This window comes from Barbus barbus, assembly GCF_936440315.1.
Source record: "Barbus barbus genome assembly, chromosome: 37".
Classification (NCBI taxonomy): Eukaryota; Metazoa; Chordata; class Actinopteri; order Cypriniformes; family Cyprinidae; genus Barbus; species Barbus barbus.
In genome coordinates, this window is record NC_136715.1 from 12,304,064 (window position 1) to 12,319,365 (window position 15,302).

The window sequence follows — 15,302 nt, forward strand, 5'->3', positions numbered from 1 at the left end:
TGGCAACATCCTTGACTGAATTTCTGAGGGTTGAGAGAGATGATGGAGACGGGCTTGAGCTTTTGATCACTTGCACCCATCAGGACACTGAACACGGGTCCAAAGCATCTCATATGTCATATTAATGGTATTCCAGTCAGTCACAAACCAGACAGGATTTATGTGTAGTGGTCAAACTGTTTTGGAGTCAGAACATATAGATATATAATGAAAGGTAGTAATTAAAGTATTTATAATTAAATAAATACTGATATTCAGAAAGGGTGCATTAAATTGATCAAAAGTGACATTTATAATGCTTCAAAAGATTTCTCTTTCAAATGCTGTTCTTTTCAACTTTGTTCAACATTGATAACAAAAAGAAATTCATCAAATCAGCATCAGAATCATGTGACACTGAAAACTGGAATAATGGCTTCTGAAAATAAAATGCATTAACATAGAAAACAGTTGTTTTAAAATCTAATAATATCTCACAATATTATTTGATCAAAAAAATGCAGCCTTGAGCCTAAGAGAATTCAAAAATATATAAAAAAAAATCTACCAGCCCCAAACTTTTAAATGGTGGTGTATATTTTTAAAGTATATATATATTTGTGTGTGTGTGTCATACATTTATAGCCCTGGTAGAGCTGCTGTGTTCATTTTAGTACTTGTACGGTCACACTATTTTACATAGCCTCTTGGGACATTTTTTTATTAGATTTACATTTTTGTCTGCTTGGGGAAAAGTACATCACTTGTACATTTTTTTTTGATTTTTCACTTTTGCAGTTTTCAGCTCAAAATTACATTTGCCCACTTTGATTCTCTAAGGATTAGTTTATCACGCATAGGTGACGCTCAATCGCCCATTCACACACTAAAATTAGATTTGTAATATTAACTCTAAATTTACTCTTAGTAAAATTAATTTGCTTCTGTTCCCTAAATCTAGCCTTAAGGATTTCACTGTTGCAGACCAAACATAAAGACTCTCTAAAATGGTAACATGAAGGATTTTTAAGCTTCTGAACCCACACAATATCCTTTTGTACTCCATCAATGCCAAAAAAAACAAAACTCTCTCCATTGGAGGGCCCAGCTTTCAGGCTGCCTTAAGCTTTTCTCCTTCCACAAGTTTTTCTGACCCTTCTTCCTTTTACCACAACTCCTAATCACAGAGAAGATTGTTTCAATTCATCAATGCCATTTGCGGCATAGCCATACTAATGATACTCTGTAACTGCTGGGTAATGCATCTAAGTGAGAAAAGCTTTTTTTGTACTGTCAGCATTCCTCCACACTGAATTTGGAAGAGGTCCACTTGTCCGTGTTTGTGTCTGAGACACATTAGGTGGGCGTGTTCTGAGAGTACAGCAACTGTAATGTTTCATGCATGTCTTTTAATGAGAAATAGCACTTTCATTATTAAATATAGGTCAGAAACAGATCATTTCAACAGGAAATTTGATTTACAGTATTGATTTATAATATTGACAATATTGATATTTCCTCTAGCCTTAAGGATCTACGCCTCTGATCATGAAATCGAAATTAAAATTATTAAAAAGATGTTATAGTTCAATTGCTGCCTCTTAGTTTAAATTTACGAATACAGACATGAATGCAAAGCCCAAAATGTTTTTATTTATTTAGTGTGGAAAACTTGGTCTTCAGCATTAATAAATCTGAAACCACACTGGCACTAATGCGCATTTAATTGGCTTTCTTCAAATTAAATGTTCACAAGTGCCAGTGTGTGGATATGCTGTGGTGAATACTTAATGTAGTAAAGAGGATAAAATTAAGAACAATTGCTAATTTATTTGCTTTTAATAAAAGTTTGTGAGTTTTAAGCCATCAACCAGTGTACAGTATTTGCATAAGCCTTGCATAAAGCATTTTAAAAGGATTTTTAATGATATTGCTGTTTGCTTGTTTCAATGACACAATGCATAGACTGGAATCGGTGCAACAAATTTGCTAATATCTTATACTTTATATTAAAGCATCTAGACCCACCTTTATGCAAGAACTGTTTTTATATTTATTCTTTTATTATGACTTTTCTCATGGTCTTTTTTCAACCTCTATCCACTTAGCGATGATTAATAAGGCAATGTGTTTTCTCCTTAACTAGTGGCCTCAACAGAGAAGCAAAGAGTGTCACGTCCGTAATGGAATGCAAAAGGAGTTTAGCATCAGCAAACAGCTGAAGAAGGGGATAATTGCGGCTTTAGTTTTATCCAAACAAACCAGGCCTATACAATTAATCCATCATCTTCCTCACGATTATCTTAAAGTTCATTTAAATGCCTAGCGCACAACCAGAAACAATCAGGTACAAGCCCCTCCCCCTCCACAGAGGTATTTTCAGCTAGGTCAGCTTGTGACTGGTCAAGATGTCTTGAGTGATAGGTTGTGTTGACAGGTATTGCATTAATAAGGAAGTGCTGGCGCTCCTAAAGACACACTGATTGACAACATGCTACCTCCAAGTCTGGCCAAGTTGACCCCTTGCCCACCTAGGAAAAATGGACCTCTCTGTAGGGTGTATGTGTGGGTTTTGGCTGTTGCTAGAGAGACAGAAGTGAGCGCTAGGGGCCTGGCTATTTGTCAGCAGGATTCATAGCAATGTTCCTAGCAGAAAGAGCATTTGTCTGTAATTGTCTAGTTGCATATAGATTCATTCCTGCTAAAAAAAAGAGGCTCTCTCAGCCTGGCCATGCAGGTATTTAACTAGTTTAGCTGGGCTGATAAATGCCCAAAGTCCTTATGGTATGTCTTCATTATTTTCATAACCTTTGACCTGTTATAAGATTTATATCTAGAATGGAGGAGGCCAGCGTACTGTTGCACATGATCCTCTGAACACTCCAGACTGTATTATTCTACTTTAGCTGATATGTTTGTTATGTTTGGCTGCTTTTATGGCACTAATGTGATAGGAAAGGGCAGAAAAATATATTTTAGCTTAATGATCCTGTATTCAAACAGAATTATAGCTGGGATAAGCAGTCTTGATATTCAGAAATGTCTGGAATGTGTTCAAGTTTAATGATAATTACTCTCTAAATTGTCCAAAGGCAACGTGAAGATGGCACTTTGGTGGTATAAAAGGGAAAAATGAACTCTATAAAGCCTCGTTCTAAATGGTCCTTTTATTTGGTCTTAGCGACAGAAATATTTCATCTCAGCAGGGTTGGGTGCAGAGTGCCTGCAATAGATTCATAAAAAATCTCTCAAATGAGTCCGTCTTGAGGGGTTTAGCAAGTTGAATCTGAGGAAATAGGAAAAGACTTTAATCACAGTGGACATGATGTGATTTTGGGTTGGACATACAGTCTATCAATGGATTGTATTGTTATGTGCCATAAAACACACACACACAAAGACAATTTAACAAATAAAAAAATAAAATTATATTATAAAATGTAATAAAATATATATATATATATATATATATATATATATATTTTTTTTTTTTTTTACATGGAACGTAAACCTTAGACATGACTTGGAATCTGAAAACAGAACAACCTATTGATTGGACAGTACTTTTATCTCTAACAGCCTCAGTATTCATTCACATCAAATTAAAAATAGCATCAAAGGTCAATGCCAAAGAGAAATATCTTGTGTTCTATGTCCAGGGACCTTTTCATTGTTAGGAGTAATTTCCCAAACTTTGAGACTGAAAGGAAGATCTATAATACAGAGACGTATTATATACTAATAGAAGAGCGTTAGGTTAGGGGTCAGTAAATCCAGTTAAGTCTTCATTTAAACAGGTAGCTGTTATGGTAATGATCGGTTTAATAGCCTCTGTGCACCAAAAATAATTAAGCCTTGGATAATGTGCTGCACTTTACAGCTGCATCTTATTATGTACAATTACTCATGCACAAATACCATTATTTGATTTTGTAACTTGTAAAGTTTTTCAAGAAACTGCCTATTTCAATGTCAATAATATGTATTAAGTCTTTCATCTGGCTTCATTGGCCCACTCCTGAAAATGATGCCTTGACACAACATTATTATTGACTTAGGCAGGCCGGAAACATATTTCTTTATGGACCCCTCTTAGCTACGAGGTTCCCATATTTTTAGAACAATGAATCCATGACTTTGAGTTTTTATTTACTTTTTTTAAAAACTGTATTATTTTCCATTGCATTTCAGACATGTAAATCAATTTGATTATTTTCTGATATTTTCAGGTTTTCCAAGATTGTAGGGACCCTCAATCTCAGGGGTCTTTAACAGTCAGTCTGCAACCACTAGGGGGTCTGTGAGGGGTATAACAATTTTTGTTAGATCCCAAACTAAATTTTGAGGGAAAAAAAATCAAAATTGGGGTCGGATCTAGATTCATTCATTCATTCATTCATTCACTCACCCAATTCTTCACAAAAATAGTATTTTAAAATTAATAATAATAATAATAATCGTAATAACAACACCTAATGAAATAGCTCACAATCAATATTTTTAAAACTTATTAACATTATATTTTATTGTATTTTGTTATCTTATGTTCAGTTATATTTATTTCAGTTTTGCTCATTTCTGTTATATTTTGTGTTATTCTTTTTTGTTCATTTGTTTTGTAAATTTTTGCAAATGATGCATTTATATTTACATTTAATCATTTAGCAGATGCTTTTATTCAAAGTGACTTACAAATGACAACAACAGAAGCAATCAAACTACCAAAAGTGCAACAATATGAAAGTGCTGTTAAGTCTAATGGATAGTCTAACACAGTACAAGGTTTTTTTTTTGTTTTGTTTTTTTTATAATAATTTAAAAAGAATAAAAAGTAGAATAGAAATAGAATAGAGAAAGCTAGTGTTAAAGGGTTCATTATTATTATTTTATAATAAATGAAAAGAAAACATGTAGATAGAATAGAAATGTTAGTGTTAGAGGTTAAATAATAATAATAATAATAATAAAATGAAAGTTTTATACGATACGTAACATGGGGTCTCTTTGTCATCTTCTTATGTACTGGTGGTCCTTAGTCTGAAGGACTGCTATAGCTAATAAAATGCACTGTGGAATGAGGGAGAAAAAGAGGAATTTGTAGTGTAACACATCCAAGAACAGAATAAGTCACAATAGGTGCTGTGTAAGTGAAAGCAGGTAACAGGAGCAGATACAGAGAAGGGCACTTAAAGAGACTTCAATTAGCAGCATCAGTTCAGGTGTGCAGCCGGCTGTGAAGCCTGAGCCACGTTTGGGAGGGGAAGATAGAACAGGCGGTGCTGAGGTGGTATCTGTTAAAGGGAACGGCGAAGGATGAACGCTGTCTGACATAATGATGTGGAAAATGACAAGCACCATTTCATATCTCCTGTCAAAGCCTGTGGTAACTGACACACAATGCACACAATTCCTCACGGAAGTAACATACCGGCACACTCCACGTCGGTGTCAGGTGATGCAAGGTGCGTGATATGACAAAAGAGCCATTTATTTATGATGCTCGTGTTGAAAGATCGGTACGCAGGCCTTGCTCCATTTTCACAGGTACACGGAAATCCCTCGTGGCTTCAGAGAAACTCACAGGGCCTACGTTACCGCGCAGAGGAAGATGATTGATGGTGGTTGTAAATCTCAGCACTCTCTCGTTCTCATCAAACGAACATTGTTAGCTTTCCTCTTCCCTTTCAGATCTGAGGAAAAATCACGATTCAGTGTGTTGTTCCTTGCACTGTACATGCAATTGCTACCTGTCACTTTCAATGCACAATGATTACGGCAGCAGCGTGGGCTATGGACAGAGAGTGATTATTTGTCTTTAAAAGCCATTAAGTGTATGTGGTGCTTTTGCGTGTCACTGTTTCAGAGTTAATTACAGATGAGCTGTAAGAGCTGTGAAATGCTCGGTGAGTCACGAGCCAGAGACGCAGCGACACACTCTGCACGCTTTTGTCGTAGGAGGCCTGCACTTCGCCACCCTCAGCAACTTACAAAGGCGAAAATGTCAAACCTTGCTGTTAGCTTGGACCTGATGAAACGAACGAGCTTGGAGAAGCATAGCGATCAAATCTTTTGTGTTTCTGTCTTGCAGATCCTTCGCTCCATCACCGGCAGAAGGCAGTGGTTTCTGATCTCACTTTCCAGACCGGCATGTCGAGCTTGATGGGCTTTGGAGCTCCAGATTCTTCACTTGACAAAGGTAAGATCTCCAAATATGCATAAGCACGATGTGCTTATTTTCCACAGGCTGTGAACACGCAGCGCTTAGGTAATTCATTGCAATGCTGAAAGGCAAATAAAAAAAATTCTGCTATGTGGTTGTGAGGAGAAAAATGTATGTGACCTAAGAAATGCACTTCTACAAATTGCGAGAGAGTCATCTTCCAAGAAAACAAAAAAGCTTTGTCTGATTCGTGTACTGTCACTCGCTGCGGGGAGGCGTCATTATGAAGTCTATTGATCAAACTAGGAATTGAACAGAATGTCTAAGTCTTATTCTAGACATCCCATTTTCCACACATAATGATGCCTGTTACTCTCCATTGCCTTTCCTCCAGAGTGCTGTCCTCCTAAATCATAATCTTTATGTCTTTATCAACGCCGACATCACAAAGAAGCCAAACTACCCTCATAGGATGATAGAGGGCCTTCATTTTAAAGAGTACTGGAAATAATTTTCAACTTCACTCAGGCTGATGGTGAACACTACATGCTAATGCATTGACAACACCTGTGGCATGTGTTAGCATGTGCTTTATACTAGCATACATACACTAATAATATACATACTCATTTGTATTAGTTTGTGCAGTTTGTTCTGCTCTCTTTGTTTTCTACTCATATTCATTTCGGTTTTATTCTGTTTTCTTGTTTTGTTCGGCTGTGCATTTCAGTTTTGTTCATTTCTGTTCTTTTAGTTTCTATTCTGTTTGTTCTGTTCATTTCTACTGTTCTTTTCCACTATATTGTTTAGTTCTGTTCTTTTCAGCTCTGTGTTAATTTTTCTTCTGTTTTGTTGTTAATTTCTATTCTATGTTCATTTCTGACCAGCTCTATCCTATTAGTTTTCTTCTGTTTTGTTGTTTTATTCTGTTTATTTCTGTTCTTTTCATTTCTATTTTATGTTGTCATTTCTTTATTTTCTATTCTTTTCTATTCATTTGTTATTTTCTGTTCTGTTTTCTGTTTCCGGTCATGTCTGATTTGTTCTGTTTTTGTTTTGTTCTTTTCTTTTTCGTTCTGTTTTGTTTTACTCTATTCAGTTATTTTTTTTGTTTTATTGTGTTGTGTTCTGTTTGTTTTATTCAATTAAATTCTGTTTCTATTCTATCAAATACCAAATATAATGCTATTGTAGGGGTGGGCGATATGGCAACAATATCATATCACAATGCTTTTAGAAATATCACGATTTCATGATTTTATCACGATTCTTTGTCATGTTAGTTTTACTATTTTGTCTGAGCAGTACAGCCAAAATAATTTCCCTATTATAAAGACAAAGCCTTTCAAGGTTACAAAATATCAAAAAGAATGGTGGATATTTAGGCCAAAGTGGGTGAAGATAAAAATCTGTGTCATTATTTTATCTTTGTCATTAAAAATAAGAACAAAGATTACAAATTACACAATACAAATACACACAATATACAAGTAAAACAAACAGTGCTTTATTTTCAGGTACAATAGGCCTATGTAGCAGGAGCATTCAAGAAATTGAATGAACAAATATAAAAATAAAACACTATATAGATTGCTTCCTATTAAAGTTATAGTTTAGTTGTGGGAAGTCGTGGCCTAATGGTTAGAGAGTCGGACTTGTAATCGAAAGGTTGCGGGTTCGAGCCCCCGGCCGGCAGGGATTGTAGGTGGGGGGAGTGAATGTCCAGCGCTCTCTCCACCCTCAATACCACGACTGAGGTGCCCTTGAGCAAGGCACCGAACCCTCAACCGAACCCTGTGTTCACGGTGTGTGTGTGTGTGTGTGTGTGGATTTGTTCACTACTCACTGCTGTGTGTGTGCACTTGGATGGGTTAAAGGCAGAGCACCAATTTCGAGTATGGGTCACCATACTTGACAATACGTCACGACTTACTCACGACTTATTATTCCTATTAGTTATTTTTTTCCTCTTTGTTGTTTTAACATTAAAGAATAAAAATTCTGTCATCTGTCTGTCGATTCTGTCGTAGTGGTTTATATTTATACCATCATTTACTCAAAATTAGTTTTAAACCTGAATGAGTTTCTTTCTTCTGCTGAACATAAATGCTATTTTGAAGAATGTGGAAAACCAAACAGTTGCTGGTCCACAGTGCCTTCCATAGGATTTTCTTCCTGCTATTAAATTCAATGTGGACCAGCAACTGTTTGGTTACCCACGTTCTTTAAAATATCTTTCTTTGTGTTCAGCACAAGAAAGAAATTAATACAGGTTTGGGACAACATGCGAGTGAGTAAATAATGACAGATATTAAATTTAAGGGTGAACTATCCCTTTAATGACAGTCGGCTGCATGTTCAGTGTCCTGTCCCTTTCTTTAAGACCTGCGCGCATCTAACAGGCACGCATTCATTAATGGATAGAGAGTTGGACTTGTAACCTGAAGGTCGTGGGTTCGAGTCTCAGGCAGGGATTGTAGGTGGGGGAGTGAATAACCAACACTCTCTCCACCCTCAATACCACGACTGAGGTGAGACCCTTGAGCAAGGCACTGAACCCCCAACTGCTCCCCGGGCGCATGTTCACTACTGTGTGTACACTTGGATGGGTTAAATGCAGAGCACAAATTCCGAGTATGGGTCACCATACTTGGCCACACACCACTTCCCTTTCCCTATTGTATTATTGCTATTATTAGACATGTACCATAGTAATAGGCCTACTGTGCTATTTGTAGAGATATTTTTGACTTGTAGTGAGCCCGTATTTGGTCATTTTGAGATAATTGGGTGATGACGCTGCCTGCTGTGCAACTGTTTTAGATTTTTTGTGTATGTCTCATTTGACAGTATTTTACCATTCATACCATGGTGTATGTCAGCATATCACGGTATTTTCTGATGCCATCACTTTACAATAATGCTGTCACAGGATCGTTCTGTTCTTTCTCTTTCTCTCCTGTTTTTTTTTATCTTTTTTTCTGTTTCTATTCTGTTCCCTTGCATTGTTCGTTTCACCCTCTGTGAAAGGCATTATTGATGTTGTGCTTGCTGTCAGTACTTCATTATTCCCAGCCGAGCCTTAAATTGTTTTGAACGATAATGCTCGGTCTGCCAGGCAACTGTATCTATGCAGTTGAGAAATAAAAGGAAGCAGGCAGGCGTATTAGAGATGCTTTCATGTACTAAATTCATTACTTTTAGCCTCATGTGCCCATACAAGCTCACTTATGTGCAGCACCCCTTGGAAATCAACAACTCAACAAATACTCTCCAGCTGAGCTTTCCCTTTTCCCACGTGTACATTTAATCAACACACAAGAGCTCTTGGGCCCATCCTGTCTGATATTAAGGCGGTCACTCCTTCATTACACAAACAGCATATGCGTCAAAATATCACATTGAGTTGTTTGTGTATGAACTGCTCTTTTTTTTTTTTTCAGCAGGCACTCTGAACTCAGCACCAGCATCCTGGTCTTTAAGAGAAAGAGATAAAAGGAGAGATGAGTCAGTGTTAAGACCCTGAGAGCCCTTGAGTCTTTCTGTGTTTTTTAGACTGCCATTCGCTGTAGGTTGAAGCCGGTGCACTGTGACAGAGAGTGGGCCCCTATCTGCCGGTGGCTCCATTAGTTCCATGAGAAAGAGGACACTCATCCAGCCCTTTATCTGACAATACATTCCGCAGATCCCTGCTGCAAAGAATTATGGGATGTGGAGGGAGAAAGATGGTGGACAAAAGTGGATATACTTTTAGTCCAAGAAAGAGCACGTTTGTGGGGTTTATAAGGGTCACAGTGATTGACATGCCTTAAAAAGATAGTTCAGTCAAAAATGACAGTTCAGTCATCATTTACCCTCTCTCATGTCATTCCAAATTAGTTTGAGTTTGAGTTTCATTCTTAATTGAAAGGTAAAGTGAATGAAAAAGTGAATAGCTCCAAAAAATAATATATTCAGTGTATATATATATATATATATATATATATATATATATATATATATATATACACACACACAGTATATACAGGTGCATCTCAGAAAATTAGAATATGGTGAAAAAGTTATTTTTTTCTTGTAACATTTCAAAAAGGGAAACTTTCATATATTTTAGATTCATTACATGTAAAGTAAAACACTTCAAAAGTTTTTTTGTTTTTAATTTTGATGATTAGAGCTTACAGCTAATGAAAGTCAAAAATCAGTATCTCAAAATATTAGAATATTTACATTTGAGTTTCAATGAATGACCATCCCTACAGTATCAATGCTCTTGTTCTTTGAAACCACAATAATGGGGAACACTGCTGACTTGGCAATGATCCAGAGGATCATTGACACCCTCCAGAAAGAGGGTAAGTCACAGGTCATTACTGAAAGGGGTGGCTGTTCACAGAGTGCTGTATCAAGGCATATTAAATGCAAAGTTGACTGGAAGGAAGAAATTGGGTAGGAAAATGTGCACAAGCAACAGGGATGACCGCAAGTTTAAGAATACTGTCAAGCAAAGCCGATTCAAACACTTGAGAGAGCTTCACAAGGAGTGATCTGAAGCTGGAGTCAGTGCATCAAGAGTCACCACGCTCCGACATCTTTAGGAAAAGGGATACCAAGCCACTTCTGAAACAGAAACATCGTCAGAAGCGTCTTACCTGGGCTAAGGAGAAAAAGAACTGGACTGTTGCTCAGTGGTCCAAAGTCCTCTTTCAGATAAAAGTAAATTTTGCTTTTCATTTGGAAATCAAGGTCTGGAGTCTGGAGCAAGACTGGAGAGGCACAGAACCCAAGCTGTTTGAAGTCCAGTGTGAAGCTTCCGAAGTCAGTGATGATTTGGGGTGCCGTGACGTCTGCCAACATGCCTTACCTGAACCCCATATGGAATCTATGGGATATTTTCAAGAGAAAGATGAGAAACAGTAGATCCAACAATCCAGATGCGCTGAAGGCTCAATAGTGCCTCAGTAGTGCCGCAGGTTGATCGCTTCCATGCCACACCTCACTGATGCTGGAATTCGTGCTAAAGGAGCCCCGACCAAGTATTGAGTGCATAAATGAACATACTTTAAAGAACTTTTCTGCTTTGCAAATCCTTTTTTTGATTAATCTTCGGAAATATTCTAATATTTTGAGATACTGATTTTTGACTTTCATTAGCTGTAAGCTCTAATCATCAAAATTAAAACAAAGTGTTTTCCTTTATATGTAATGAATCTAAAATATATGAAAGTTTCACTTTTTGAAATAAGTTACAAGAAAAAAAACTTTCACCATATTCAAATTTTCTGAGATGCACCTGTATATAGTATACATGTGCATATATACTAATATTATATATATATATACTAATATGATGTGTGTGTGTGTGTGTGTGTGTGTGCATGTTTATGTGGTTTATGAGGACACAAATTTGTATAATGACATGGGTATGACAGAGGTATTACACTATGAAGGTGGTTTATGAGGACACTGCCTATGTCCCCGTAATTCAAAAGGCTTAAAAACATACTAAATGGTGTTTTTTTGAAAATCTAAAAATGCACGAAGTCCCCTGTGAGGGCTAAGTTTAGGTGTAGGGTTGGTGTAGGGCAATAGCGCACACACAGTTTGTTCAGTATAAAAACCATTACGCCTTTTTAGAGACAGAATCTAAAAAAAAAATCTTTTAAAATTTTTAAATAATTAACTTCCATTTTATTGCATGAAATAAGTATTTGATCACCTACCAACCAGCAAGAATTCTGTCTCTCACAGACCTGTTAGTTTGTCTTTAAGAAGCCCTCCTATCCTCCACTCATTACCTGTATTAATTGCATCTGTTTGAACTCCTTACCTGTATAAAAAAACACCTGTTCACACACTCAATCAATCAGACTCCAATCTCTCCACTATGGGCAAGACCAGAGAGCTGTCTAAGGACACTAGGGACAAAACTGTAGACCTGCACAAGGCTGGGATGGGCTACAGGACAATAGGCAAACAGCTTGGTGAGAAGGCAACAACTGTTGGCGCAATTATTAGAAAATGGAAGAAATTCAAGATGACTGTCAATCTCCGTCTGACTGGGGCTCCATGCAAGATCTCGCCTCATGGAGTATCAATGATCCTGAGAAAAATATTTTGCATGTTATTTTATATTCTATATTTACTTTTTCTCCGTTTTATGAATTAATGGGTTTGATAATAGATATATTTTTAATTAATTTTGTATGACAATGAAAATGATTTTAAAAATACCATAAACAGATCAAAGAATTAGACCATATGATTTTATTTGATAGTTTTTACGTATGTTGTACATTTAATTGTAATATTTAGCTCATTTTAAATAAGTGAATAACACCAAAAATGACAACAACAAAAACGTAATAAAACTACTTAATTTGTGTGAATTCAAGTGGTATGGACTACTTTCATGGTTCTTTAAAATCTTTTTGTGCTCGACAGCCTTAGTCTTCATTAACTTTCATTAAATGACAGAGAATACTATTAATATGAGTTTGAGTAAGTACATGATGACAGAATTGTCACTTTTGGGCGAACTGTTCCTTTAACATTAAGAGAATAGTCAGTCTGTGTCTTGTTTCCACCATTAGATGGAGCTGCGGTGCCTCTGAAGAGAGACTCACCTGTCCTCTCACCTGATCAGAAAAGCTGTTTGTCTCCTCCCCCCGTTTTATGAATGCGCCTGTTCAAACACGGCTGGGAAAAGCAGTGCCATTTCCCTTTTGAACTCTCTGCACCTTTTAGGCCAGGAGGAGTGTATGAGTGTGTGTGTGTTTGTGCAACAGAGAGCAAGAACAGGTAGGAAGGGTGCAGAGGGAGTGGGGAACTTTAGAAAACGCCCAAAAGAAACTCCCAGAACAGGTATACGGGCTCAGAGAGGAAGCCGGCTCAAACTTGTTTATACTCACTCGGGAACACCTCCCTAGTAACCTATCAGGGAGGAGCGCGCGGGCAGTGGTAGGAGTGATCCGTGTACCTGTGTGTGAGCGTGTGGGAAGTTTAGTTGAATTTTCTTGCTATGAGAAGAAGCACCGGCGCTGACAGTGGAGCCCGCCGGAGCCGGCACTGTGGGGGGCATGAGATCTGAAAAAGAGGAGGGCAGACTAGGTGAGTGTTTGTGTGTGTACGTGAGTCCAAGATGGAAAACACAGGTAATAACGCACCCCTGAATCATATAACCACCTGACGAGGCATGTAAATCTGATTGTATGATGATGCACAGAGGCTCTTCACGTGTACCGGCAGGTGTTGGGTGACCTGTATCAGTGATTCCCAAACAAGAGGTTCTTTGCTTTATTAAACCTTTTGTATAAGATTCACTTCCATTTTGAAGAAATCCAGTAGGCCATAATATAAAATGAAAAAGATCACATTTCAGGTTTGCTGATGAGGCAAATAATTCTATAAAGGTTGGGAAACGCTAACCTATATCCCATACTGCCCTTTAGTTCTTTGAGAGATGACCAATTTTTAGACTATTTGATGAGTCAAACACATACAAGGCATGTACTTGTCTTTAATTTCATGTAATCTTGAGTAATACTATGATTTACCATGTGTGACGTGTAGCTCTTACCCAGTAATCAGCTGTAATTATGTTAGTGACACATGTTGTTTGTGAGATCATATGAGATGGTGGTCATACAGAGGCATCACGCTGTCTGTTTATGTGAGGGATAAATGCGCATCCCTTAATCTGTCACAATAATCTGCTTTGAATGTATGAAAATGGATGAGTGAAATTTTTGCAAAGTTTCATTTTTAGTTTTAAATGTTGTATTTACCTTTTATTGTAAAAGTGGAAACATTTCATGGGTCTTTCCCAAACTTGTTGTTAATCCCTTGTTTCGGTCTGTTGTGACATTTTAGAATCTTTACAATCCTCTCCCAGTGGTTTACTCCCGAAACAATTAAAGCTGATCCTGAATCAGCCCCTGTTTGTTCTTCTGTAGTGGCTAGTAATAATCCCTGCATCTTCTCCACACCCCGCTAAATCAACACTGTGAGACTGATCTTTACACTCTTTATTCAAAGTCTAACAACAGACCGAGCAGGAACTTATGGATCATATTTAAGCCCTTTGATAGTTTCCATCGGCAAAACAGGAGGAATGTGAATCACGCATACAGTAGTTTACTTAACGTTACGCTGTACATACCGTGAATTCACTCCCTTGAAGATAATTATATAGGTGATTCATGAAGTCAGGTTTCATCTGAAGCCGCTCAGCTGTGTACTCTTGAATACTTGGTTTATTGTGAACACATTTCCTGAAACGCTCGTTTGGTTCATTGGAATTTAAGCGTTTGATCTTGGTGGTATGACAGTGCAGCTTGTGCCTTTGAAAGTTTTTAGGGTAGGGTAGGATTGTTTTTGACTGACTGAATGATTGAATGTTGTTATTGAGTTCTTCCTTAACCTCGCCTAAGGACACTTCCACTGTTGCTCTTTGAGATCAGTTAACATTAGACGAGGACATTGCTGCTGGTCTGTTGTTAAGAACGGTTTCTAACGTGTTGGTATTCACAATTGCTGTTGCTTGTGTATGGTTTTTGTAACTATAGGACTGGACAACATAGCAAAGAATTTCTGGTGATATTCATTATATTTGTGTGTTTTGTAGGGCCTTGAGGTGAGATTTATATTGCATTTATTTACATAACTAAGTTTACAGTTATTAATAGCAGTGTTTACCTATACATTAGCGTTCAAATTTTGGGGGTTAAAAGTGTCTCATACTCAACACAGATGAAAATATTTAATCAAAAATACAGTAAAAAAGGACTATAGTAAAAGTTTTCTATTTGAATGTTTTAAATGTAATTTATTCCTGTGATATCAAAGCTGATTTTCAGCATTATTACACCATTCAGTGTCACGTGATCCTTCAGACATATCATTCTGATATGCTGATTTTCTTAGTATTATCAATGTTGAAAACCGTTGTTCTGCTTGATATTTTTGTGGAAACCTTGATTTTTCTTTGATCAAAAGAACAGCATTTATTTTAAATAGAAATCTTTTAACACTATAAATGTCTTTACTGTCAGTTTTGATCAATTTATGAATGCATGCTCAATAAGTCTTCTTTGCTCATTTCTTTGCAAAATCTTAGACTTTTCTTTTGAATGGTATTGTGTATTTCATAAATCATTTTGAAATT

General features: G+C 36.9%; 1 protein-coding gene across 5 annotated transcripts in view; it reads left to right on the forward strand.

Moving 5' to 3' along the window:
- The window catches only part of LOC306856866 (kazrin-like), an 87,174-nt gene that overhangs the window by 43,913 nt on the left and 27,959 nt on the right, over positions 1 to 15,302 (forward strand). For 4 of the 5 annotated variants that reach the window (XR_013783043.1, XM_079396389.1, XM_079396385.1 and 1 more), the window contains exon 2: positions 6,068 to 6,175. Coding sequence is in view for 4 of the 5 variants with exons in the window: in XM_079396389.1 (XP_079252515.1) it covers positions 6,068 to 6,175 (108 nt within the window). In the remaining variant the exon portion in view is untranslated. Of the gene's footprint in view, positions 1 to 6,067; positions 6,176 to 13,084; positions 13,247 to 15,302 lie in introns of those variants that run through there. The other variant, XM_079396386.1, reaches the window with a different exon arrangement.